This window comes from Pseudophryne corroboree, chromosome 10 (genome assembly GCF_028390025.1).
Source record: "Pseudophryne corroboree isolate aPseCor3 chromosome 10, aPseCor3.hap2, whole genome shotgun sequence".
Classification (NCBI taxonomy): domain Eukaryota; kingdom Metazoa; phylum Chordata; class Amphibia; order Anura; family Myobatrachidae; genus Pseudophryne; species Pseudophryne corroboree.
The window spans coordinates 314,411,712-314,436,798 of record NC_086453.1 but is presented as its reverse complement, the minus strand read 5'-3'; the positions used below and the strand labels follow the sequence as shown (position 1 = coordinate 314,436,798).

The 25,087-nt window shown below is 44.2% G+C and overlaps 1 protein-coding gene across 2 annotated transcripts in view; it reads left to right on the top strand.

Annotated features, from left to right (window-relative positions):
* The window catches only part of GRIK4 (glutamate ionotropic receptor kainate type subunit 4), a 356,362-nt gene that overhangs the window by 269,233 nt on the left and 62,042 nt on the right, over nt 1-25,087 (top strand). For both annotated transcript variants that reach the window (XM_063943500.1, XM_063943501.1), the window contains 4 exons: nt 3,720-3,872; nt 4,094-4,198; nt 5,954-6,061; nt 23,620-23,823. In XM_063943500.1, coding sequence (XP_063799570.1) covers nt 3,720-3,872; nt 4,094-4,198; nt 5,954-6,061; nt 23,620-23,823 — 570 coding nt within the window. The remainder of the gene's footprint in view (nt 1-3,719; nt 3,873-4,093; nt 4,199-5,953; nt 6,062-23,619; nt 23,824-25,087) is intronic.

Below are 25,087 nucleotides of genomic sequence, written 5' to 3'. Positions count from 1 at the left end.
GTTTCATTACACAAAACCGAGCAACTTCATTAAAAATACCAGACCAAAATAATTAGGCGGTTATCCTATAGTGGGTTAATAGGAGGTTGGTGCTTTTTAAAGGAGTTTGGCACTACTTACTTCCATGCCATCTCTCCTTCTGGGATATCTAAATGTTGAGCTGTGGATCTGGATTTTCCTGCAAATGACTCCTGGTGAGGGAAATGGCACCTGCCTGAAACCATGCCTAATGGCAGTGTGGGGGCAGATGGAGAAGATCCGGCCTGGTTACATACCTGAACCTCCCCCATTAGTCCTCTGGTTAGGGAAAAAAAGGGTCCATGATTGCAGCCTTCACTCAGTCATAAGCCTTTGCATCATCCATGGAGCCTTTCAAAAATGGTGAGGAATGCCTCATGGTCATCCGGGGGCTGCATTATGGGGAGTAATGGAGCTGTTGCCACTGCTTCAGCAGCAATTCTCCTCTGTTCAATTTCCTTGCAGAGAGCATCTTTTGCCTTATGAATTTCCTGCTGCTGTTTCTGCAAAAAGTCCAAAAACTGTTGCATCATAGTCTACATGGTGGTTTGTTTAGGATACTTATAATTAGAGATGAGCAGATTCGGTTTTACTCGGTTCTCAAAACCGAATCTTATTGGCTCACGGATGTCACGTGTTTTGGATAGCCAATAAGATTCGGTTTTGAGAACCGAGTAAAAACGAGTAAAACCGAATCCGCTCATCTCTACTTATAATAGGTCCCACCTAATCCCACTTCTGACACCACACTGTAGCAGGCAGATTTACTTCAAAATAAGTAAGCTTGTATTCCAGCCTAATGGCAGAGCCAGTGTAATGCCTTCTTACACAGGAATACCAACAGCAGTTCAGGAACCTAAAGTACAGCTTCATAAAAAAAACAGCAGTCACAGGTGTACAGCATTCACAGGTATGCAGCAAACAGGTAGTATAGGGTCTGTAGTATCCAGCACCCAGAGAGCAGTTCTAAAGGTGCACACCCTCCTGTCTCTTTCAAGTGACGGACACAAACTAGCAGGTTTTTATACTTGAATGCCTCTTAATCGAGGAAAGGGTGTGGTTCTTCCCTAAAACACAGGTGGTTATCCCTTTCCTCAAATGTGGAAGAGATCCACCCTGCCACAAATATCTGAATGTCAAAACTGTAACTTTCATAAATGTAGCATGACTATAGAACATATTTAATAATACCTTCCAAATATCCAGACACCTGAGGCTACAGCTTCTTTATAGCACTATTCTAATATAGCTGCTACAAAAAGAACATCTCAGTTTGGCTAGGTGTATCATCACCGGCTTTACTCGTGTGTGTGTGTGTGTGTGTGTGTGTGTGTGTGTGTGTGTGTGTGTGTGTGTGTGTGTGTATGTATATATATATATAGCGCCTTGAGTCCTATTGGAGAAAGAGCGCTATATAAATAAAATTTATATAAATAAAATTATTATAAATAAAATTATTATTATTATTATTATTATATATACTGTATATGTATATATATATATATATATATATATTAAATACAGAAGGATGACTTTTATGAGTGACATTTTTCTATGATGCCATTGTCTGAGCACGGCACATCATACACCACATTAAAGGTCTTGGTCTGTAGATTTATATTGCCACGGTTGCTTCAGTTATGTGACAAAACGTCTGCCTGCCATTTATAACATATTACCATTGTGCTCTGGAAAATGTGACAGTTGGTGAACTCTACCTGTGCACCTGCTGGGTGAACTGGAACATGTGACCTGCTGGGCTGTCTGGAAACTGTGACAGTTATTTGCAGCCACCTACTAAGCAGGGATTTTTTGAAATTCAACGCCTAAGGGGGTGAAAAGGGGTAAAATTTTTCACCCAGCAAACCTTTACGGCGCATCAGCTAGTATGTATGAATCCATCCACCAGTCAAGATTTGTCTTAGAAATGTTTCAAGATAGAAAAACACCATTATCCTAAGCAGTGGCACCATTATTCTAAGAAGTGGCTACTTTCTTTAATTGCTTTACTGTAGACAATGAATTGGACTACGGATGACCCACGCATCCCCTTAGAGGTTGGGCCTGCAGTATAATTAAAATAAATATTTTCCTCTCCAAGTAGGACAACCGGTGGGGACCTGTGGGGCACAGGTGTCAAAGTGTGTTTTGTAACAAAAATGAGAAATTAAAATATGAATGAAAATGATGGAGTGGAGAAACTTTAAACCCCTCTTTGCTCATACCCTGGCACTTAAAGAGACAAGAGCACCCTCATTTGAAAGAGAAAAGCTGCATTAGATGCTGCATTAAAAGTTAATGTCTGATAGACATTGTGATCTTCAGACATTAACCCCCTACACTGCCGAAAAACTGATGGAGTCCAGAAATGGGGATGATAGGCAATTTGAGAGTATTGATGGGCATGTCCAGCTGGCTCTAGGATCTGGTCCTGCCACGCAGAGTACAATGTGACAGGACCAATGTCTAGAGTCCAAGGAAGTGTTACTTGTGATAACATAGGGGTGAGAGGTGAAGGATCTGTTCTTGGTGCCATCTGGAGTGCTTGATGTGATGCTGTATGGATGAAGGTGTAGTCTAGTTCGGCAAGACTAGTTCCCAGAGCCCAAAATAGCAATATTAATCAATATTAATGGAACCAGTCTTATACATACAGTGGTATGAGAACAGTGTGACTCATACTTAGTGAGTGACTGTCTATGGAGTCCAACGAAACATCCAGCACCATAATACATGATTCACCCACACTACACCCCTGATTGCACGCCCATCTTTAACACATTTTTTAACCTAAATTGTTTGTTCAAATTTGAAAATTAGATTTCAGGCGCAAAAATGCTAAACAAATACTTAAATAATGTGTTTGGCAAATGTGCTCTTAAGATGGGAAGTAAAAGTCTACTTTAAGAGTTCCCAGTCACTCTGCAATTGAAATACAGTAACTAGCCCATACTTAATTAAATGCAATATGGAGTGTTTAACATTACAGAGTGCATAAAGTTGGGATATCTGTAGATCTAGGCTATCACTTACATTCATGAATTAGGATAAAACACGAATTCAATGTTAGCCATAACCATCTGGGATGCAGTGCAGGTGTAACACAAAGGTTAATTAATATGCCAGTCATATAACAATTTTAATTAGTGAAACTGGAGTAATTACTGTACTTGTTCTTTCCCTGGACAGTTGCCTTACGTGCACCACATCCATACATATTTATGTAACTAGGCAGCTTACTACAAACACAGAAACATTTTATTGTTGCCCAATTATAGGTCTGAACATATGTATTGTTCACTGTAGCCTACTGGACACAAATGACATAAAACTAATCTTGATCGCTGCTAAATCTATGCATGTGGGAAATGGAGGAGCACTAATGAGAACTTAAATAGACTGAGTTGAATTGAGAGACAGACTGTATGGCTCTGGGACAGAATTACAAGTGCAGATAGCGTGTGATCGCTCTATGTTTTGTATGTAAATGTCTGTGTTATTTTAATGGCAACAGTAAGGATCCGCCAAATGAAAGTTTCAGGATGACTTACATTAACAGGGGCTTGTCACTTTGTACGGAATTGCTAAAAACCTTACGTGCAAGCGTAATGGCCGTTATTATTTATTATGTTGTTATTTTAAAATTTAGTTTTCACCACATTTAATGTATATCTTATATCATGAATAACTTCCCTTTTCAGCTGTCTGCTGCATTGCTATTTGATGCAGTTTATGGAGTTGTAAGTGCTGTGCAGGAACTGAACCGAAGTCAGGAGATCGGCGTTAAACCACTTTCGTGTGGATCAGCACAGATTTGGCAACATGGTACCAGCCTTATGAACTATTTACGAATGGTGAGGAAGGGTGAGGGATTCAGGTTATTCATATGTTTTGGATATGTTCTAAACACAGTTAGTAAAGCATAACAATGGCACAGGTGCATGGGACTATTTTTGGGGGGTGCTGTCCCTATAATTTCCCTGGTGCCCCAGTTGTACCAAAGTCTGATATGCAGAAGCAGGTCAGAGAAGGTGTGTAGCTTGTGGCTTTCTGTGATCGTCTTTCTCTTGCACAGGTAGAGTTGGAAGGTCTTACTGGACATGTGGAATTCAATAGCAAGGGTCAAAGGACAAACTATGATCTCAAGATTCTGCAGTACACCAAGACAGGTTTCCAAGAGGTAAGGGTGGTTTGAACTTTCTTTGGGTGCATGTGCAAGTATAACCCTAGGGATAAAATCACAGAAAAAAAAATTAGTTCTGAAAACATTCAAACAATTTGAGTAGAGGGTTTGCGACATCTTAAAATCTGCAGGCGATATTAGGAACTGATAAAGGGTGCAATAATTGGGCTTGAATTTTAAAGGCGATCAATAACTATAAAAAGTGTAGTTCTTGCTAAAAGAAGTAACTGTATATATAAAGTTAGGAATATATATATATATACATACTTTGGGGCTTATGCATAGTTGAACCCAAGTATCTTTTTGCTCTGTGCCTGCTATGCAGCCAAGGGTACGGAACTACGTGCAATTCCGAGTCATATGCAAACCCAATGCATCTCCACTTGCCAATGAATGGGCATACGTTTTGCAATAGGGACGTTCTCATGTAAAGCTCAGTGATGGCGGGTTGATGGATATTTTCGGCTATGCAGAGTTGTGTATATGTGTAAATACACCTATTGTTAGGTTGAGTTTTACAACTTGTATAAGTGCACACTGACTATGAAAACAAGGGTATAGATAGGGGTGGTCCTGCCGTAGAGATATATACAATTAGTTCTGAGCACGCAGTGCAGGAGCAAACATGGACGACTTCTGTTTAATGCTGCATCTTCTCCTTTCTGAGCAAAGTGACTATATATATGCAGATGTTGGACCAAATTACTGAACAGCGATTGAAAGATGACCCTTATCGCTGTCACTATGGCCAGTGACCCAATAGATGCACCAATCCTTGATCTCATGTTCTGCCTGAAAATATACATACTGTACAGCATATGTGCAAACGCTCCCGTAAACACCAGATAAGTCCGGAATTTAGGGGGCCTCTCCCGGCCTGCAGAAGATGGCCCATCTCCCGCAGTCCTCTGCAGTTGGGAAATGGGATGTTCCGGAGGTTGGATGATGTGATTTGTATTGAATTTTGTCATTTAGCCCCCCACCCCACCCCCACCCCCACTGTAAAAATCCACGGACTGTCATTTTGAACCTGCCCTCTGCTGTAAAATACTGAGCAATCACAGCAATATGTTACTGCCCATTGTACAGGGTTTTAAAAAGATCAGAAAGTATGCCATGCTGTACATATATAACTGTTATTATTCAGAATAATAATTTGGTGGCCGCACACAATATCATGTTTAGATGTATTTGCATGAAATAAACACGTTTGATCTCTGTTGATTATAACAGTAAAGAGATAGGATACCTAAAAGAGGATGCGTTTAATCCAATACAAGAACACATAAAGCACCTGACTAATTTGAAAGCCTGTCAGTTATTATACGGCTGAGGAACAACATCAGAACAATTCCCCAACTGCTAGGTGCAGGCCCCGTCTGATGTAGATAACAGAAGCGAGCAGGCACTGCACACAGTCAGCTGTGAGAGAGCGTTCTCTGGCATAGCTGACGCTGGCTGATAATGGCTGCTCTGCAAGCAAAGGGAAATGCCTGGGGTTCTGTAGCAGCTCTTTCTGGTGAACAGGCTTGATAATAAATGCTTTGAGTATTCAGTCATCCCTTAATAATTGGCTGAATTTACTTCCAGAATTGAAGGAAAATATTTCCTTTGATTATAAGATTATCCTCTTATTTGAACTCAATTATTATTGATGAAACGCTCCCTTTTAATTCAATATGCAAAACTGTTAAATCCCTTTGCTTAATTAATACTGCAAGACACTCCTGTGGTTTGTGTTTTTCCTCCCAGATTGGACATTGGCACATCAATGATGGTCTCTCCATGGACAAGAGATACTTCCTCCAAAACCACTCTGATACCCTGGCTAATAAAACACTGATAATCACAACTATCCTAGTAAGTTTCCTCCGACTCACTTTCTCCATGTACCAGATAGATTGGCTTTTGTTGGACATGCCTGTATTGTATTTTATTTTATTTATTTTAGTAATATCAAAACTGTGGCTTGGTGATACCATCTATTAAGCATACTTTTTGTCTGAGAAAATGACTAGCAAGTTTTGGTTTAGCAACAAGAATAGTTGTTGGATGACAAAAACATATGTCCTGGAGACATTAGGAAATTTGCTAAGAGTTAGCTATTCTGGCATGGCACCACTCTTCTTTTCATTTATAGCTACTGTTAAGGAAGCTTGTCATCAAGGGCAGATGTCCATTCAGCCTGATCCCCATCCATATCTAGATTCATACATGATAGTTTAAGGAGATGGGATGAATCTGAAGACATGACAATATCACCTACTCACACGCTCAATTTTACTTTACTGTTTCAATAGAAAACCTTCTAGACACATGAATTCAAACCTCATATATAAACCATAATATTATCTCTACACATTCATTTGGATGAGCAGAGTGGAATGTAACTTGGCTTTAATTCCACTCGCATTGCATGAACAGAATTAAGGGCCTAATTCAGCATGGATCGTAGATGTGCAAAAAATTGCAGATCTATAATCCATTACACTGACGTGCAGGGGGAAGCCCAGCACAGGGCAAGTCTGTCCCACATGCCGGGCCCTGCCCCCACCCTGCCCCCCCCCCACGCAAATAAGTGAAAGCATTGCACGACTGCGATGATTTTGCATGTTTAAGGTTGCCATCTGCCTATGCAGCCTAGCTGCGAAGGCAGATGGCAACCCGCCATCTTTTGGGTCATAGCGGCTGCATGTGGCGTCACGCAGCCGCCAAGGTCTGCCCCACAAACGGTTCAGATATGGCTGCATTGACTGGACCGCGCACCCCATTGCCGCCGCAGCGCCCCATTAATGCAGCTGCGACACACCCTCCCGCCCCGCGAACACCTCTGCCTGTCAATCAGACAGAGGCATTCACACAAGTGAGATGCCGTCGCATTTCACTGTGTGGACACGAGCTGTGTGGCTTGCTGCCCTTTGTTGTGAAATATCAAGATATAGCCCAACTGCAGTGCGATATATTGCACATCCAAATTTACACAGTAAATCTCTTCCTAGTTAATTAATTGGAGCATCTTGTGCAAGCAGAAAAGAGGGTTGGCAAATGGACCAATTGTTACACACTGTGCAGTGGTTTCTAGATATACTCTAATACAATGATTGCCTTGGTTAAGGAAGCACTATAGTCTTATGGGATCATGGATTGTCCAGCACCAGTGTCTGCAATGAATGGTAATTGTTTTTGTAAATGTTTGTAAATGTATGACAAGTTCTGACAATTACATTGAAAGCTACAGGGTAATATCTGGTTGTAACTTGGTAGAGTAAGAGTGGTTTAAGTGAAATACATTTATTTATTAAGTTGATTTGATCAGCTTATCTGATTGCCTTGTTTTTGTGTGTTTGATACAATCATAAGACATATGACCTTTTGCTTGGGAATCGAAACAGACCACCTCAAGATTATATGTCTGTGGTCCAAATCTAGGTTAAAATTTGAATGGACAGTCTGTATGTCATTGTGCATCAGTCACTTTCATTAGTAAATTCATTAATTTAACCTTTGAATTTTTATCTTTGCTCACGTGATTTTCCTCATAAATTTTTGGCCACTTCTACCTAATGGTCTAAGTTTTAATTTTTCCATCCTTGGTTGGACAATGTTAACTGGTTTATGACTTGTGATTTTAAGTCATCAATGCATGCCGTGACAGCCAGGGGTTTACACACTTTATTAGGCATTTCAGGGATGATAGTTGTACATTTTCTAGCTTCTAAACAAAATATGTTAAAAAAATATCAGTTACCGATTCTGTAGGTCATATATATTTAGTTACTTTCGCTAACTCACTATCTGTGTCCATGCAACGAGATCCGTTTCACACATTCTCAGTCATTTCTTATGCACCAAATCACATCATTCATTTTTACATTGGCTGAAAAGATAAAGCAGACAGCACAATAGCGGAGCAGCTTAAGTCTGATAAGTAAATCACAAATGAAATATAAAGTAGACAGCACAATAGTGTACCAGCTTAATTATCAAATGATAATAAGAAAAGTGATGTCAAACAAACATTAGAAAATATTATCACAACCTTATTTGAAATCAAATCATGTAATAGTCAACAGTCAGTTAGCACCACATAAGGGAATACGAATAAGGTAATAAACTTACACAGTAACAGCCGATAGTTAAGTCTAGGTCGTGGGTGATCCCCAAGATCCTCCTTCATGAACTGTACATATAATATCCCACAAACAAGCCCCTAAAGTTATGTGAAAGATATTTTTTGAGCATTATTATTATTATTATTATTATTATTATTATTAATAATGTCCAATGTTGTTATTAAGATTGGTTAATTCATGCAGCATGCTTTCTTGGTTTAGAACAAAAGCAAAATACCATTAACTTGGTCATTGATTACACAATCTTATATACAGTATAGCATAAAGAATCAAGTTGCAAACTGTAGAACAAGTTTCAATAGGAAATGCATGTGTCTTATACCCCTTTCACACCAGAAATGCAGGAGCAAAACCCGGTAATTCTGCCACGGGCTCATGCAGGGACATTCCCGGTTTGGCACCTTTCACACCAGCATTTTTTGCCGGGACATCCCGAGTCTGCACCTTTCATACTGAACCCGGGATGGCCCTGCATTTTCTGAAAATGGGCGTCTCAGAAAAGACACAAGACCAGGAAGTGCCCTGAATAGCCAATCAACATCAGCAGAGGCAACCCGGGAAGGTGGGACATGTCCCTGCACCATTCACACTGTTCAGGGTCCAGGGAACATCCCGGGACCAACCCTGGTCGATTGCAGGGTTGAAATGCAGGGACAGAAATCCCGGGTTTTTGTCCCTGTACCCTTTCACACCAAGAAATTTCCCAGGTTGATGCGGGTTCATGTGTTTTAACCCGGGAAATGTATGGCTGTGTGAAAGGGGTATAAGTAAGCATGCGTTCCAGGCATTCTGATATGTTGAGAGGTTAGTTACAATATTTCTCAGGCGTTACATCTCAAGTCTTCTGTGGCCAGAAACAGGTATAAAACACAGTGAGCATATTCTCAACTAAAAAACATGATTTTATTCTAAAGCAGATAAAGGCTATTTAGAATCCATTTTATTTATTTTTCATTCATCTTTCGTTTTGTCCGGCTCTCATACAGCGCCTCACAAATATGCAATTTCAAGATACTGGTGAATATATTCCAAGGCGGTTTTGCTTCTTTGAAGATTTCTTAATCCTCGTCAGCCTAGTAATTACAGCGAATTGCAAATATACTTTGAAGGAATCTCACAGGGAATGGCGATGTCACCAATTGTGCATTACAGAAATATACTCCTGCCATTGATGTACTAGTTTTGAACCCGGGATGGGTTCAGAACAAGAAAACATTGAATTTCCGGAATGAATGCGTTCTTTCCATCTTTAAGGTCAAAGATAGCGTTGGTGGGCAGTAGTCCTAAATTCCCCTGGGCTGATACATAGTATCCAGAACAGATGGTGACAAGTCATGGGGGAGACGAGCACCATATCTGTTCTGGAGAATATGTCAGTGATCGTGCTGAGCCGGAACAAAAAGTGGGTCTCAGGGACCCCTCACTTTTAAAAATTGGGGTCCTACCTGTCCTTTTTTGGGTCACATCAGAATGAAGGTTCTTATTAATCTTATAAATGATTTAAATATAAAAACACAGACGTGATTTTGACACTACAAAAGTGCTGCAAAGGGTATGGGTGGGGGGGTGGGGGGGTGACAATGCTGCTGGGCTGTGTGAATTGATGCTCCCCCTCCCATATTAGAAACCAGTGACAGTGTGCGCTATCACCGCACAGCAAAAATTTAGGGGCCTGGCTTCGTGGGAAGGGGCATGGCCACATAATAGTGCCAGTTCACATTACACCACACAGTAGTGCCGCTTATACACATTGCACCAGATAGAACCTCCTATATACACTGCGCCAGGTAGAACCACCTATACACACTGCGCCAGATAGAGCACGTTATACATATTGCGCCAGATAGAGCACTGTATACACATTGCACCAGGCAGAGCACATTATACACATTGCACCAGGCAGAGCACATTATACACATTGTCCAGGCAGAGCACATTATACACATTGCACCAGGTAGAGCATGCTATACATTTTGCACCAGGCAGAGCACATTCTACGATTTGCGCCAGTCTGAGCACATAATGCACATTGCACCAGGTACAGCACAGGGGAAGAAGTTGGGGGGGGGGGGGGGGGGGCAGTTCTTACTTATACACACATGGGACGGGGGGGAGGCAGTTATACACACAGTGGAAGGGGGGGCACAGTTATTATACACACAGGGGGAAGGGGGGGCAGTTCTTACATCCTTCCAGTAAAACCCAGCTCCTCTGCCCTGTGGAGCTCCAACAGGGTATTGTGGAAGAGAGGAGCGGGTGACAGAGTGGACGGTAAGAAGTGAGTGAGTCTAGTCCTCGGAATGAGAGGAGCCGATTACAATACAGAGTGTCATAATAGAGGAAATGAATGGGGCGGGTCTGGTCCTGCAGGAGCTTCTCCCTACTCTTCTCCAGCCTGCCCATATCACCCTCATGCTGTATTACCCGCAACCGCCTCTTGTCCCGCCACTTACCGCTGGCATCTTCCTGCATCCTCCGTAGTCTGGCTCCTGTAGCTCACTGGAGGGGCACCGTGGATTTCCTCATGTCACCAGCCTGCCCGCGGAGGTCACAGCCCCAGCTGCAGTACACACAGCAGGATGATTCCTGTCATGTGCGCGTGGAGCAGATGATGAGGGGAGGCGGGGCGGGAGAACACGCTCTCCATGGTCTCCTCCCCTTCCAAGTTCCTGCCACTGCTGTCGTGGAGACTGAAACTGACTGACAGCACAAGAGAGCGCAACTGGTCAGTGCGCATCCTGAGGGACCCTGCATTTTTTTTCTTTTTGAGTCCCCACCATTGGTTCTCGGGTAAAATACGCGCCATAGCGTGTTTTTGCCATCACTGAAAGTGGTGCATACTGGTAAAGCAAGAAAACTGCACTGATTGAGGTTGCCAAAGACTCCAGATATAAACCATGCTCAACATCTTCACAAAGAAAGCAAATGCCAGACCCCCATGTGAAACAAACACACAATGTTCTCTCCATCTTTCAAGTGAGCCATTGAGAACATTATTAACATTCCAAACATATGGACAGTGTCACTGGGGTGACACAAGAAACTAATTGCACTTAAAGAAGACTTCACTATTTTATGACGGTGGAATGTATACCGTAAGAATGATAATTGTGAAAAATTCTGTATGTAGGTGCCCAAAATGGCTGCCTCATCTTTTGCTTGCTCCTGATCATCCCCATAAAACAGTAAAACAGCTTAAATTCTCCACAAAATACCTATGAATCCTCATAAATATCCAAGGACTTACCTTTAACTTGTACTACTCTACACGGACATCTCATCATAACCAACGGATTTGCATTCCTGCGCTGAGATACAGATTAGATTGAATCCTCTGCAACTCTCCACTGAGAAGTCCTTCAGTTTGGAATCTGCTGTACTCTGCATTGGACATCCCAGACAAGGTACTGTGGACTACAAACTATATTTGGCTCCATCCAGCCCCTTATTTAGTCATCATCCACCTCTGTTCTCTGAGCAACAAATAACTCTGACTTCTTGCATTTTTCAACTAATATCAGTATATTCAGGCTCTGAATGGCTTAAGGGTCACCATTTCAAATAGCAGGATCCCAGCCATTCCCCAGGACAAAGGATATCACTACCCCCACAAGAAATCTACTTCAAAGGCCCCTCACACTGAGACTTTTCACACCTACACAGTAGGAATTGGATTCTAACACCTTCCACAAGCCTGCTCTGTTCCAGAATAATTTACTAAAACAGCAACAGAAAAGTAATTTTATTTTTCACTTGTTTCAAATATACACATTGGATTATTAGAGCAGCAATAGGTTATAGCAGCGGTTTCCGAACTTTTTTGAATCACGGCGCCCTAGAATATCAGAATTTTTTTTACGGCACCCCTAGGCCAAAAATTTCTTATTGAGAAATTTAGAAAGAAATATTACATTAAGTAGATCGCGTTTATATGCCATCCTTAAGGTCAGTTGTGTGGTGAGAGATGAGATTTGCTTCTGTTTGACCACCCACCAGCACTGGTTTTGCCTATTATATTGACCATGAATAATTTGAATTGGTCCTGCACCACCAACCCAGGGCACCCCTGCAAGTGTCCCGAGGCGCCCCAGGGAGCCACGGCACACAGTTTGGGAACCTCTGGGTTATAGCAATAACTCTGTTCATGTACTCATAATTTTTGGATCACATATCGAATTGGGGGGAAATAAAAAAAATAAAAAAATAATAATAATAATAAAAAAAAAAATATATATATATATATATATATACAGTTTTCTCTCCCTATCTCATCATCATTTGCAGCTCATACTTATAGTAATCTGTCATTGATGACCCAATGTATACGTATTCCTCCAGCTTCATTCTTTCACTTCGCCCACCATGTTCCGCAGTTCCTATTACACCATCACAGGCTTCTATCCTCCAATCCCTTGGCATTTTAAAAATAAAAGACAGGCGCATTCGTGGGAAGCGAGCAGGCCGGAAACTTCTTTTCCCCGGTAACCACCTAACTCTTCTGCCCACCTGCTAACCCCCAGCTTCAAAGAACAATCAAATAGAAGTGATACCCAAAAGACGGCCCTGTGCTTGGAAGAACAGAACTGTCAATTCTCGCTTGGTGACCCCCATACCCAGAGCTCCTGCACCTAACATAAAGAAAACTGAAGGCCCTCTGGTATGCCCAATCAGGTCAGTCCTTTGTAATGCCAGATCTATAAGAAACAAGACTGCAACAATTGCTGACCTTATTGAATCTGCAGATCTAGCCTGTATTACAGAGACCTGGCTAGATGAAAATGCAGCACCTATAGTGGAGGCTGCAGTCCCAACAAACTACTCTGTCATCCACAACCCAAGACTGGACCGCAGGGATGGCGGAGTGGCTATCTGCTTCAAAAAAGACCTTAAACTTAGGGTCCACTCTATTGAAATTACTCGCTCATTCGAGTGCATTGCTGCCCGGAGTTCGACAGGATTAGGTTTCAGAGTACTTCTCATTTACCGGCCCCCTGGAGATGGAAAGATATTTCTACAAGAAATTGCAGACACTGTTGCTGGCCTGGTTCTGGAACATCAAAGATGGCTCATCCTCGGGGATTTAAATGCATGGGTAGATGATGAGCTCTCTCGCCTTGGCCAAGACCTCCTGTGCACAATGAATGGTCTGGGCTTCACACAGGTCATTCCTTCTGCCACACATAAAAGTGGTCACACTCTTGATCTTGTCTTTCAGATTGGATTAGAAGTCACTGACCTAAAAATAAACCCAGTCATCTGGTCAGACCACCACGCCCTTTGGTACTCAGTTGCAACCCCTCAAATAAAATCTCTGCCCGTGGAGTTGACCAGGTATCGTCCAAGGAGGGGTATGACTCCACAGGGTCTAACAGCAAATCTGGATCTCTCTGCTATACTGGGTGCCTGTGAAGATCCCTGTTCCCTAGTCCGTTATTATAATAGGGATATTATGGCTGCAATTGATATTATCGCCCCTGTGCGTATAAGACCTCGTAAACCACAACGTCGAGCTCCCTGGTTCGACAACAGTGTTAGTGAGCTCAAGAAAAGGGGGCGTAGACTGGAAAGACAATGGAGGAAGACTAACCTAGTGGATGACAAAATAAAACTAATAAAGCATAATGAAGAAAATCAATCGACAATCACCCGTAAGAAATCACAGTTTCTGTCAAATGAGATCACGGCAGCAAACAATAGGCCAGCTCAACTTTTCCGCACAGTGGAGATGCTTTGCAAGCCAGCATGCCTGCAGACTGATGAAACCCTCTCCCAGGCAAGATGCAACGAGTTTGCAAATTTCTTTGCAGATAAAATATCCACCATTCGGGCTGGAATCTCCATAGTGCCATCAAAGGAGTGTCAAACTACAAAACCTGCCAATATAAGCCATCTGCCTTCATGGACCAGCTTTCACCCAGTGGATGTAAAGGACATTGCTGAAATTGCTCTGATTTTGCGTCCCACCACCTGTGATCTGGACCCTGCCTCAACCAAGCTTCTAATAGGTTGTATGGATATAATTGGTCCTGTCTTTGCAAAAATTGTTCAATGCTCTTTGCAGACAGGCATATTTCCTGGACCCCTAAAGGAAGCAATTGTTAGACCTCTTCTTAAAAAATCTAATTTAGATCCCGACTGCATGACCAACTATAGACCGGTATCAAACTTTCCTTGTCACGATCCGGGTATCTGGATGCCATTACTTATCCTTCAGATGCCTCCTAAGGCTGGCTCAGCGTTCCAGGACCGGATCCCATCTGTTATACTGATGTCCACATTCCTGCCTCCTCTCCTGTCACTCTGAGACGCGGTCACCGCGGCGCCATGTTACATCTGGAATGGCGTCTCCCGCGGCCTCCGCCGCTGTTCCTGAGTTTCTACATGTAGAATGTCAGAGTGGTGATTACGTCAGCCGCGGCCTCCGCTGTGCCCGCGTGGTTAAATGTGCACTTATCAGTCTGGCGTCTCCTGTCTCCTGTGGCCGGCGCCGCCATTACTGTTTTAATTCCCACATGGATTACAAACCAAACTTCCCTCTAAGTGTCTGCATGGGCGCAGCCATCTTGGATTCTGTCATCTGTTCATTTCCACCAATCTGCTGTTTGCAATGTTAATCTGCATAATTGCCTAGCCAATCCCTTCCTTGCTGCAGGTATAAGTAATCTGTGCCTGAGCAAGGAAAGCGTCAGTGCTTTGGTTGTCAAACCTAGTTCCAGTTTGTCTCTCTCCTGTGGTTGTTTTCCAGGTTCCAGCTCCTATCTCCACACTTCCACTAAAGAGACCCGCACCAGCATTTCCACCTGCGGTGTAGCCTGACTCTCCTATCCATTTGGATTCATCTGCTTCCAGCTACAGATCCACCTGCTTTCAGCATCCAGCTTCCAGCAGAGGTCAGCTCTTCTTAAAGTGCCGGTACCCTTTTCTGCAGATTATCATTTATCACCGGCATTATTATTTCACCGCTCTCAAGCTCCAAACATCACTTCATATTTCATCGCTCTCAAGCTACATTTATTATTTAACTGGTTCCAGCCAGTATCCACTCCGTGCCAACATCAGTCTGGTTTCAGCCAGTACCCACAGCAGCCGTTTTATCCACAGCAGCCCAGCTTTTCCTGGAACACCAGCTGGTACGATCCTGGGCTATCTCCATTGCTACAGTCGGGCCTGGTAAGGACTTTCCAACTAGAAGATTATAAGAACTATCTCACACTACCAGAGCCCTGTGGCCCTTGCCATCCTGTAGTACCCAGGAACTGTATTTATCCTCTGCTGATTTTTATGTTTTCTTTTTACTGCTGCTGTGTTACGGAGTATGTCATAATAAACATCATTGACTTTTATCCTGGTTGTCGTGGTCACGCCTTCGGGCAGTTATTCTACATGTAACTTACATGTCTAGGGGTCTGATACAACCTCCCAGGTTCCGTTACATCTCAGCCCCTACAACTGAGGCTGCCTCCCGTCAGCTCAGGCCCTCAGTTGTGACAGTAAGCACTGACCATATGAATCCAGCCGGAGACCAGGATCAAGCGGCCAGGCCGATGCAAGAACTGGCAGCCCGACTTGAACATCAGGAGGCTGCACAGGGCCACATCGTCCGCTGTCTCCAGGATCTCTCTACTCGGCTGGATGGGATTCAGACAACCCTCCGTGGATCAGGCGCGTCCAGTGCGTCAACCACAGTGACTCCAGCTATAACCCCACCCACCTTACCTATTTCTGCTCCCCGTCTTCATCTTCCAACGCCAGCAAAATTTGACGGATCTCCAAGATTCTGCAGGGGATTTCTCAACCAGTGTGAAATTCATTTTGAGCTACAACCTGGCAATTTTCCCAGTGACCGTACTAAAATTGCCTACATTATCTCTCTTCTCAGTGGCTCAGCCCTTGATTGGGCATCACCGTTATGGGAGAGGTCCGACACCCTGCTAACCTCCTACACTGCATTCGTGTCAACATTCAGGCGTATCTTCGACGAGCCAGGCCGGGTAACTTCAGCTTCATCTGAGATTCTCCGTTTACGCCAGGGATCACGTACTGTAGGACAATATCTTATACAGTTCCAGATCCTGGCATCCGAACTGGCATGGAACGACGAGGCCCTGTATGCTGCATTTTGGCATGGCTTATCTGAGCGTATTAAAGATGAGTTAGCTACCAGAGACTTACCTTCCAAGTTAGATGAGCTAATCTCACTCTGCACGAAAGTTGATTTATGTTTCAGAGAGAGAGCAACTGAGCGTGGAAGATCATTTGCTCTAAAATCTCCTGCTCCTCCTCCTCGCCAACTGTCAACATCTAAAGACGAGCCCATGCAAATTGGCCGTTCCCGTTTAACTCCTGCTGAGCGCCAAAGACGTCTCTCTGAGTCTCTTTGTCTTTATTGTGCAGCTCCGTCTCACACCATTAATGCCTGTCCCAAACGTCCGGGAAACTCCAAATCCTAGCTCGCCAAGGAGAGGGCCGGCTAGGAGTAATGATCTCCTCTCCATCTCCTCATGATTGTAATCTCCCAGTCTCGCTTCAAGTTGCTCAACGTTATCGGAACGTCATTGCCCTCCTTGATTCCGGAGCAGCTGGGAACTTTATTACCGAAGCCTATGTTAAACGGTGGTCCCTACCCACCGAGAGACTTCCTTCGTCCATCTCCTTAACTGCCGTGGATGGCAGCAAGATTTTTGATGCAGTTATTTCCCTAAGGACTCTACCAGTTCGTCTGAGAGTGGGAGTTCTTCATCCTGAATTTATTTCTTTTTTAGTGATTCCAAGAGCCACACATCCTGTGGTCCTGGGCCTTCCATGGCTCCGTCTTCACAATCCATCTATTGATTGGACGACTACGCAGATTCTGGCATGGGGTCCCTCCTGTGCTGAGACATGTTTGTTTAAAGAATTGCCTGTCTGTTCTTCCTCCCCCAGGTCGTCTGATGTTCCACCTCCTCCATATCAAGATTTCACGGATGTGTTCAGTAAAGCTTCTGCTGATATCCTTCCTCCTCATAGAGAATGGGACTGCCCGATTGATCTCGTTCCAGGGAAGGTTCCACCTCGAGGCCGAACTTACCCGTTGTCTCTGCCTGAGACGCATTCTATGGAGGAATACATTAAAGAGAACCTAGCAAAGGGGTTCATTCGACCTTCCTCTTCTCCAGCCGGCGCAGGCTTCTTTTTTGTAAAGAAAAAAGATGGTGGTCTGCGGCCGTGCATCGACTACAGAGGTCTGAACGACATTACCATCAAGTACCGCTATCCATTACCCCTGATTACTGAGCTCTTTGATAGAGTTAGCGGAGCTACCATCTTTACAAAGCTGGACTTGAGAGGTGCATACAATCTCATCCGGATCCGTGAGGGTGACGAGTGGAAGACCGCCTTTAACACCCGTGATGGACATTATGAGTACCTCGTCATGCCCTTCGGATTGAGCAATGCTCCAGCTGTCTTCCAGCATTTTGTCAATGAGATCTTCAGAGACATTTTATACCGTCATGTCGTGGTCTATCTAGATGATATCCTCATTTTTGCCAACAATTTAGAGGAACATCGTTTTTGGGTAAAAGAGGTTCTGTCCCGTCTCCGTGTCAATCATCTCTATTGCAAATTAGAGAAATGCGTCTTTGAAGTCAAGTCCATTCCGTTTCTAGGTTACATTGTGTCCGGTTCCGGACTAGAGATGGATCCTGAGAAACTACAAGCAATCCAGAATTGGCCGATACCCTTAACCCTCAAAGGGGTCCAGAGGTTCTTAGGGTTCGCCAATTATTACAGAAAGTTTATACGAGACTTTTCCACCATTGTGGCGCCCATTACTGCTTTAACTAAGAAGGGTGCTAACCCGTCCAAGTGGTCTGAAGAAGCTACGCAAGCTTTTCATCTCTTAAAACAACGGTTCATCTCTGCACCAGTTCTGAAACAGCCCGACATCGACTCTCCTTTCATCTTAGAGGTGGATGCCTCCTCCGTTGGAGTAGGAGCGGTGTTATCTCAGAGGGCTAAAGATGGCCATTTACATCCTTGCAGTTTCTTCTCCCGGAAGTTCTCCCCAGCGGAGCGCAACTATGCCATTGGCGATCAGGAGTTGCTAGCCATCAAGCTCGCTCTAGAGGAGTGGAGATATCTGTTGGAGGGAGCTTCTCATTCAATCACCATACTTACAGACCACAAGAACCTTTTATATCTGAAAGGCGCACAATGTCTCAACCCTCGTCAGGCCAGATGGGCACTTTTCTTTTCCAGGTTCGACTTTAAACTTCAGTTCTGTCCGGGCTCTCAGAATCGCAAGGCCGATGCCCTTTCCCGCTCATGGGAGCAAGAAAATGAGTCAGAGTCTTCAGACAAGCATCCTATTATCAATCCGTTGGCATTCTCCACGGTAGGGATGGACTCTACGCCCCCACTAGGGAAAAGTTTTGTGAAGCCGGTACTGAGGAAGAAGCTCATGCATTGGGCCCATGCTACCCGTTTTGCCGGACATACAGGTATCCAAAAAACCCTGGAGTTTATCTCTAGGTCCTATTGGTCGCCAACTCTGAAAAAGGACGTCACTGAGTTTATTGCATCTTGCCCAAAGTGTGCCCAACATAAAGTATCCCGCCAGTCGCCTGCGGGGCAACTGGTTCCACTATCCGTTCCCCGTCGACCATGGACCCATCTGTCGATGGATTTCATTTCAGACTTACCCATGTGCAACAAGTTCAATACCATCTGGGTGGTAGTTGACCGGTTCTCCAAGATGGCACACTTCATTCCTCTCACCGGTCTTCCGTCAGCTTCCAAGTTGGCTCAAGTGTTTATACAAGAGATCTTCCGACTCCACGGTCTGCCTGAAGAAATTATCTCAGATCGAGGAGTTCAATTCACAGCCAAATTCTGGCGAAGTTTATGTCAAGTCCTCCAAGTCAAACTAAAGTTTTCCACGGCTTACCATCCTCAGACCAATGGTCAAACTGAGAGGGTGAATCAGGACTTGGAGGCCTTCCTCCGCATCTATGTGTCTTCCTCTCAAGATGACTGGGTTCAATTACTTCCCTGGGCCGAGTTCTGTCATAACAATCAGTATCATTCCTCATCTTCTTCAACACCATTCTTCACTAACTTTGGATTCCACCCTAAAGTCCCTGAATTCCAACCGCTCCCAGCAACTTCTGTTCCAGCAGTGGATATCACCTTGCATCAGTTTGCAAACAACTGGAAGAGTGTACGAGCAGCTCTGCTCAAGGCATCGTTCAGGTATAAGAAGTTTGCGGACAAGAAGCGTAGAGCGGTTCCTGCTCTCAAGGTGGGTGATCGGGTATGGTTATCCACGAAGAATTTGAGGTTAAGAGTTCCCAGTATGAAGTTTGCACCTCGCTACATTGGTCCTTTCAAAATTGAGCAAGTCATCAATCCTGTTGCTTACAGACTTCAGTTACCTCCCTTCTTAAAAATACCCAGGACATTCCATGTTTCCCTGTTGAAACCGCTGATCCTGAATCGGTTTCATTCCTCACTTCCTCCAACTCCGAAAGTCCAAACTCAACGAGGCGTTGAGTATGAAGTGGCCAAGATCCTGGACTCACGTCACCGTTACGGTCAACTACAGTATCTTATTGACTGGAAGGGTTACGGCCCTGAGGAACGCTCATGGACCAATGCTTCTGATGTCCATGCTCCTGCCTTGGTCCGGAGATTCCATTCCAAGTTTCCTCAAAAGCCAAAGAAGTGTCCTGGGGCCACTCCTAAAGGGGGGGGTGCTGTCACGATCCGGGTATCTGGACGCCATTACTTACCATTCAGATGCCTCCTAAGGCTGGCTCAGCGTTCCAGGACCGGATCCCATCTGTTATACTGATGTCCACATTCCTGCCTCCTCTCCTGTCACTCTGAGACGCGGTCACCGCGGCGCCATGTTACATCTGGAATGGCGTCTCCCGCGGCCTCCGCCGCTGTTCCTGAGTTTCTACATGTAGAATGTCAGAGTGGTGATTACGTCAGCCGCGGCCTCCGCTGTGCCCGCGTGGTTAAATGTGCACTTATCAGTCTGGCGTCTCCTGTCTCCTGTGGCCGGCGCCGCCATTACTGTTTTAATTCCCACATGGATTACAAACCAAACTTCCCTCTAAGTGTCTGCATGGGCGCAGCCATCTTGGATTCTGTCATCTGTTCATTTCCACCAATCTGCTGTTTGCAATGTTAATCTGCATAATTGCCTAGCCAATCCCTTCCTTGCTGCAGGTATAAGTAATCTGTGCCTGAGCAAGGAAAGCGTCAGTGCTTTGGTTGTCAAACCTAGTTCCAGTTTGTCTCTCTCCTGTGGTTGTTTTCCAGGTTCCAGCTCCTATCTCCACACTTCCACTAAAGAGACCCGCACCAGCATTTCCACCTGCGGTGTAGCCTGACTCTCCTATCCATTTGGATTCATCTGCTTCCAGCTACAGATCCACCTGCTTTCAGCATCCAGCTTCCAGCAGAGGTCAGCTCTTCTTAAAGTGCCGGTACCCTTTTCTGCAGATTATCATTTATCACCGGCATTATTATTTCACCGCTCTCAAGCTCCAAACATCACTTCATATTTCATCGCTCTCAAGCTACATTTATTATTTAACTGGTTCCAGCCAGTATCCACTCCGTGCCAACATCAGTCTGGTTTCAGCCAGTACCCACAGCAGCCGTTTTATCCACAGCAGCCCAGCTTTTCCTGGAACACCAGCTGGTACGATCCTGGGCTATCTCCATTGCTACAGTCGGGCCTGGTAAGGACTTTCCAACTAGAAGATTATAAGAACTATCTCACACTACCAGAGCCCTGTGGCCCTTGCCATCCTGAAGTACCCAGGAACTGTATTTATCCTCTGCTGATTTTTATGTTTTCTTTTTACTGCTGCTGTGTTATGGAGTATGTCATAATAAACATCATTGACTTTTATCCTGGTTGTCGTGGTCACGCCTTCGGGCAGTTATTCTACATGTAACTTACATGTCTAGGGGTCTGATACAACCTCCCAGGTTCCGTTACATCTCAGCCCCTACAACTGAGGCTGCCTCCCGTCAGCTCAGGCCCTCAGTTGTGACATTCCTTTTCTAGGAAAGGTTATTGAGAAAGTGGTTGCAAATCAACTGGAAACCCGCCTGACAACCCATGATATCTATGATCCATTCCAATCAGGATTCAGGAGAAGACATAGCACTGAAACAGCCCTTGTGTGTGTGTTAAATGATCTTCTGACAGCAAGAGACAGAGGCGACTGTTCAATATTAATCCTTCTGGATCTCTCTGCAGCATTTGATACCACGGACCATGGGCTTCTGATTGAGCGTCTGATACATTTTTGTGGACTGGATAGCACAGTCCTAAATTGGTTCAAATCATTTCTCACAGGCAGGTCACAGAGAGTATCGTCTGGATTATACTCATCACCACCAGTGCCATTGCCATGTGGTGTCCCACAAGTTTCTATACTATCCCCCATGCTTTTTGCAGTATACATGCTCCCGCTGGGTGAAATAATCAGGCGCCATGGGCTAGTCTACCACTGCTATGCAGATGATACACAACTGTACTTGTCCTTTGCTCCAGGCACTGATAACCCAATAGCAACCCTAAATGGCTGTATAGCTGAACTCCAGGAGTGGATGAGTGCAAGTTGGCTGCGACTGAACCTGGATAAAACAGAGGTCCTTATGATAGGACCGCAACATCAAAGGACAAGACTGCAGCATAGCCAAGCAGCTGGACTTACACTCGGGGATTCAGAATTACAAACCACTGATTGTGTGCAGAATCTTGGCGTTGTCCTGGATGGTGGCTTGACATTTAAACATCAGATATCAGCCACAATCAAATCCTCATTCTTTCACCTGAGGAACATAGCCAGAATCAAGCACTTAATTCCCTCAGATGATCTGCCAAAAGTCATACATGCATTTGTATCATCTCGATTAGACTACTGTAATGCCCTCTACCTTGGTCTCCCAGCAAAAGAATTGCACCGCTTACAGCTGGTGCAAAACACAGCTGCCAGGCTGTTAAACAACCAGCCCCGTTCTAGCCACATAACACCCATCCTCTACTCCCTTCACTGGCTGCCTGTAAGATGGCGAATCATCTTCAAGATTGGCTTACTGAGTTTCAAAGCACTACATGACCAGGGCCCAAGGTCACGGAACTGACGTCAGACATCCGCCCTCCAAACACCTGGACACGCCTGCGTTGGACTCACCACTCCCCGAAAACGGTGAGTTGCTGCCCGGTTCCGCCTTCCTCCTGTCAATTTCCTTGACGTCGCTGCTGCGATCGCTTTCCTCGCTGGCCTCGTCGCTGCCTGGCGACGGCCGTCGCCAGGCAACGACACGCCTGCGCAATGCGGCCGCCATGCATACGCAGGTCCGACCCGAGGAAGAGCAGCGTGCGATCGGGTCGAAATGAGCCCCACTGTCCAATATCGCGTACGAACGGATGATATATAGAATCATTTGGTTGTATACGATTTATCGTTATACCGTACATACTACAACGATCACTGGCTAATTTTAATAATGGGCTGTGCTGTAAGAGAGATATATCATATAGTCAGGTCGTCCGATTGGCCATACACACTACACGATCACCACCTAATCGCACACAAAATCATCTGGTTGGCTGTGCAGCACAGCCAACCAGAGGATGTCGCAGATGACCTGCAGGAGTGCACAATTACGCGTACACACTAGATGATGTTGACGATTTATCATTCCACTACAACAAATCAGCCCTATATTGTTCAGGTGTGCACCCAGCGTCTAGGTGCATGGTCAACTTTCCTGATGCCCCTTCGAGCAATGGTATCGGACACAATACTGCACTTTCATCTTATCAGATCAAAAACTTGAATATCAGCAAAACTACAATATGTTGATTTGTTACAGACAGGAAATTTTAAACTTTTTTTCTTTTTTCATTAAACCTTATACTGGGACAGATTTATGAAACCTTCTAAAGAGGACAAGTGGCAACCAATCAGATTCTAGCTGTCATTTTATAGTAAATACTAGATAAATGATAAGTAGAATCTGATTGGTTGCTCTGAGCCACACCAATCTCCCTATCTATACATTACTATAATCCATCTCCTCACATATTAGGACAGCTGCCTTTATACGTTTGTCTCCTTGGTGTGATTGTTTCGTTATATTCAAATCTATAATCTCTTCCTTTAAAAAAAAAAAAAAAAACATCTGTCAAATAGAAATTAGACAGATAACCACAGTACGATCCAAACAGTCACATGAGCTGATTTGTAATAACCAAAATCAGTTGTTTTACAGGAAAACCCATACTTGATGCTAAAGTCAAACCACCAAGAGCTTGAGGGTAATGACCGGTATGAAGGCTTCTGCGTGGACATGCTAAAGGAGCTATCGAAGAGCCTACATTTTAACTATAAGATTCGCCTGGTTGCTGATGGTGTTTACGGTGTTCCAGAGTTGAATGGAAGTTGGACTGGAATGGTGGGAGAATTGATCTCAAGGGTAAGGACAGAAGCAGAAATGAGAACTTAGAACAACATTCAGTAACCTGTCTTGTGAATTGTGAGTGCATACTGAGTGTAATACTTTGGCATGCCTTTTAGCTCATAATCCAGATATACTCATCATTGTAAGCTCACATTTCCAGATGCATGTCATACGGCATCCTCTCAAGTTCCCATTTAATTTTTTTCCTGCACATTTTCTTTTCAATGTTCGGATGACGCCCCTGTTGTAATGTGCTCAACAATAAAATGTATTACAAAAACGACACCCATAGAGTGGGAATAAAACCCGTGCCGAGCGCAGTGTGGCGAGCCCATCGAGCCGGCACGGGGCATGTTGCACTCGCCACCCCCACCCCCCCCATCGGCATTCCACGCCGGGATCCCCAGCAGCTGTCACACCTATCGAACCCGTACTATTAGGTAGCAATGATAACTACTGTACCACCTGTGCAAAATCTATAATTATGAAATTATTATACATAATAGTACTAGGGCATCTTGAAACCCGCTACGTTAAAAGTATTATAAAGGATCTTCTAATGAAGAGTTGTTGTTTTTTAATTCCATATTTTTTTATTGAATTATTTTGTTTTTGTTAAAACAAAAGCACAATAACCCAACATTCCTAATTAAGAGTTTTTGATTGTCTCTATCTGCTTATCCTCTATGATAAACTAATGTCCTTTCTTATACAAAGGCCCTGGAAATTCCAGTATGTTTATGTAAGTCAGAGTAGGGAGCATTGCCTCTTGCACCTACACTGCTTCAAAATAACCCTGCACTCTTCATCTGTGCATTCAGCGGTGTGCCAGCCATCAAAGTGCAACAATCATCATATCCTGGAAAATAGCGGCTGGGGTAGATTGCACAATGCTTCTCTTGAAGCCACAGTCTCTGTGGCAATTGTCTCCTACAGCTACAGTCTCTATGGCGTCTCTTGCAGCTGCAGTCTCTGTGGCGTTGTCTCCTACAGCTGGAATCTCTATGGCGTCTCTTGCAGCTGCAGTCTCAGTGGCATTCTCTTGCAGCTGCGGTCTCTGTGGCGTTCTCTTGCAGCTGCCGTCTCTGTGGCATTATCTCTTGCAGTTGTAGTCTCTGTGGCATTCTTTTGCAGCTGGAGTCTCTGTTGCATTATCTCTTGCATCTGCAATCTCTTGCTTTGTATCTTGCAGCTGCAGCCTTAATAGTATTTGCTGTTGCAGCTGCACTCTCTATGATATTGTCTCTTGCAGATGCACTCTCTATGATGTTGTCTCTTG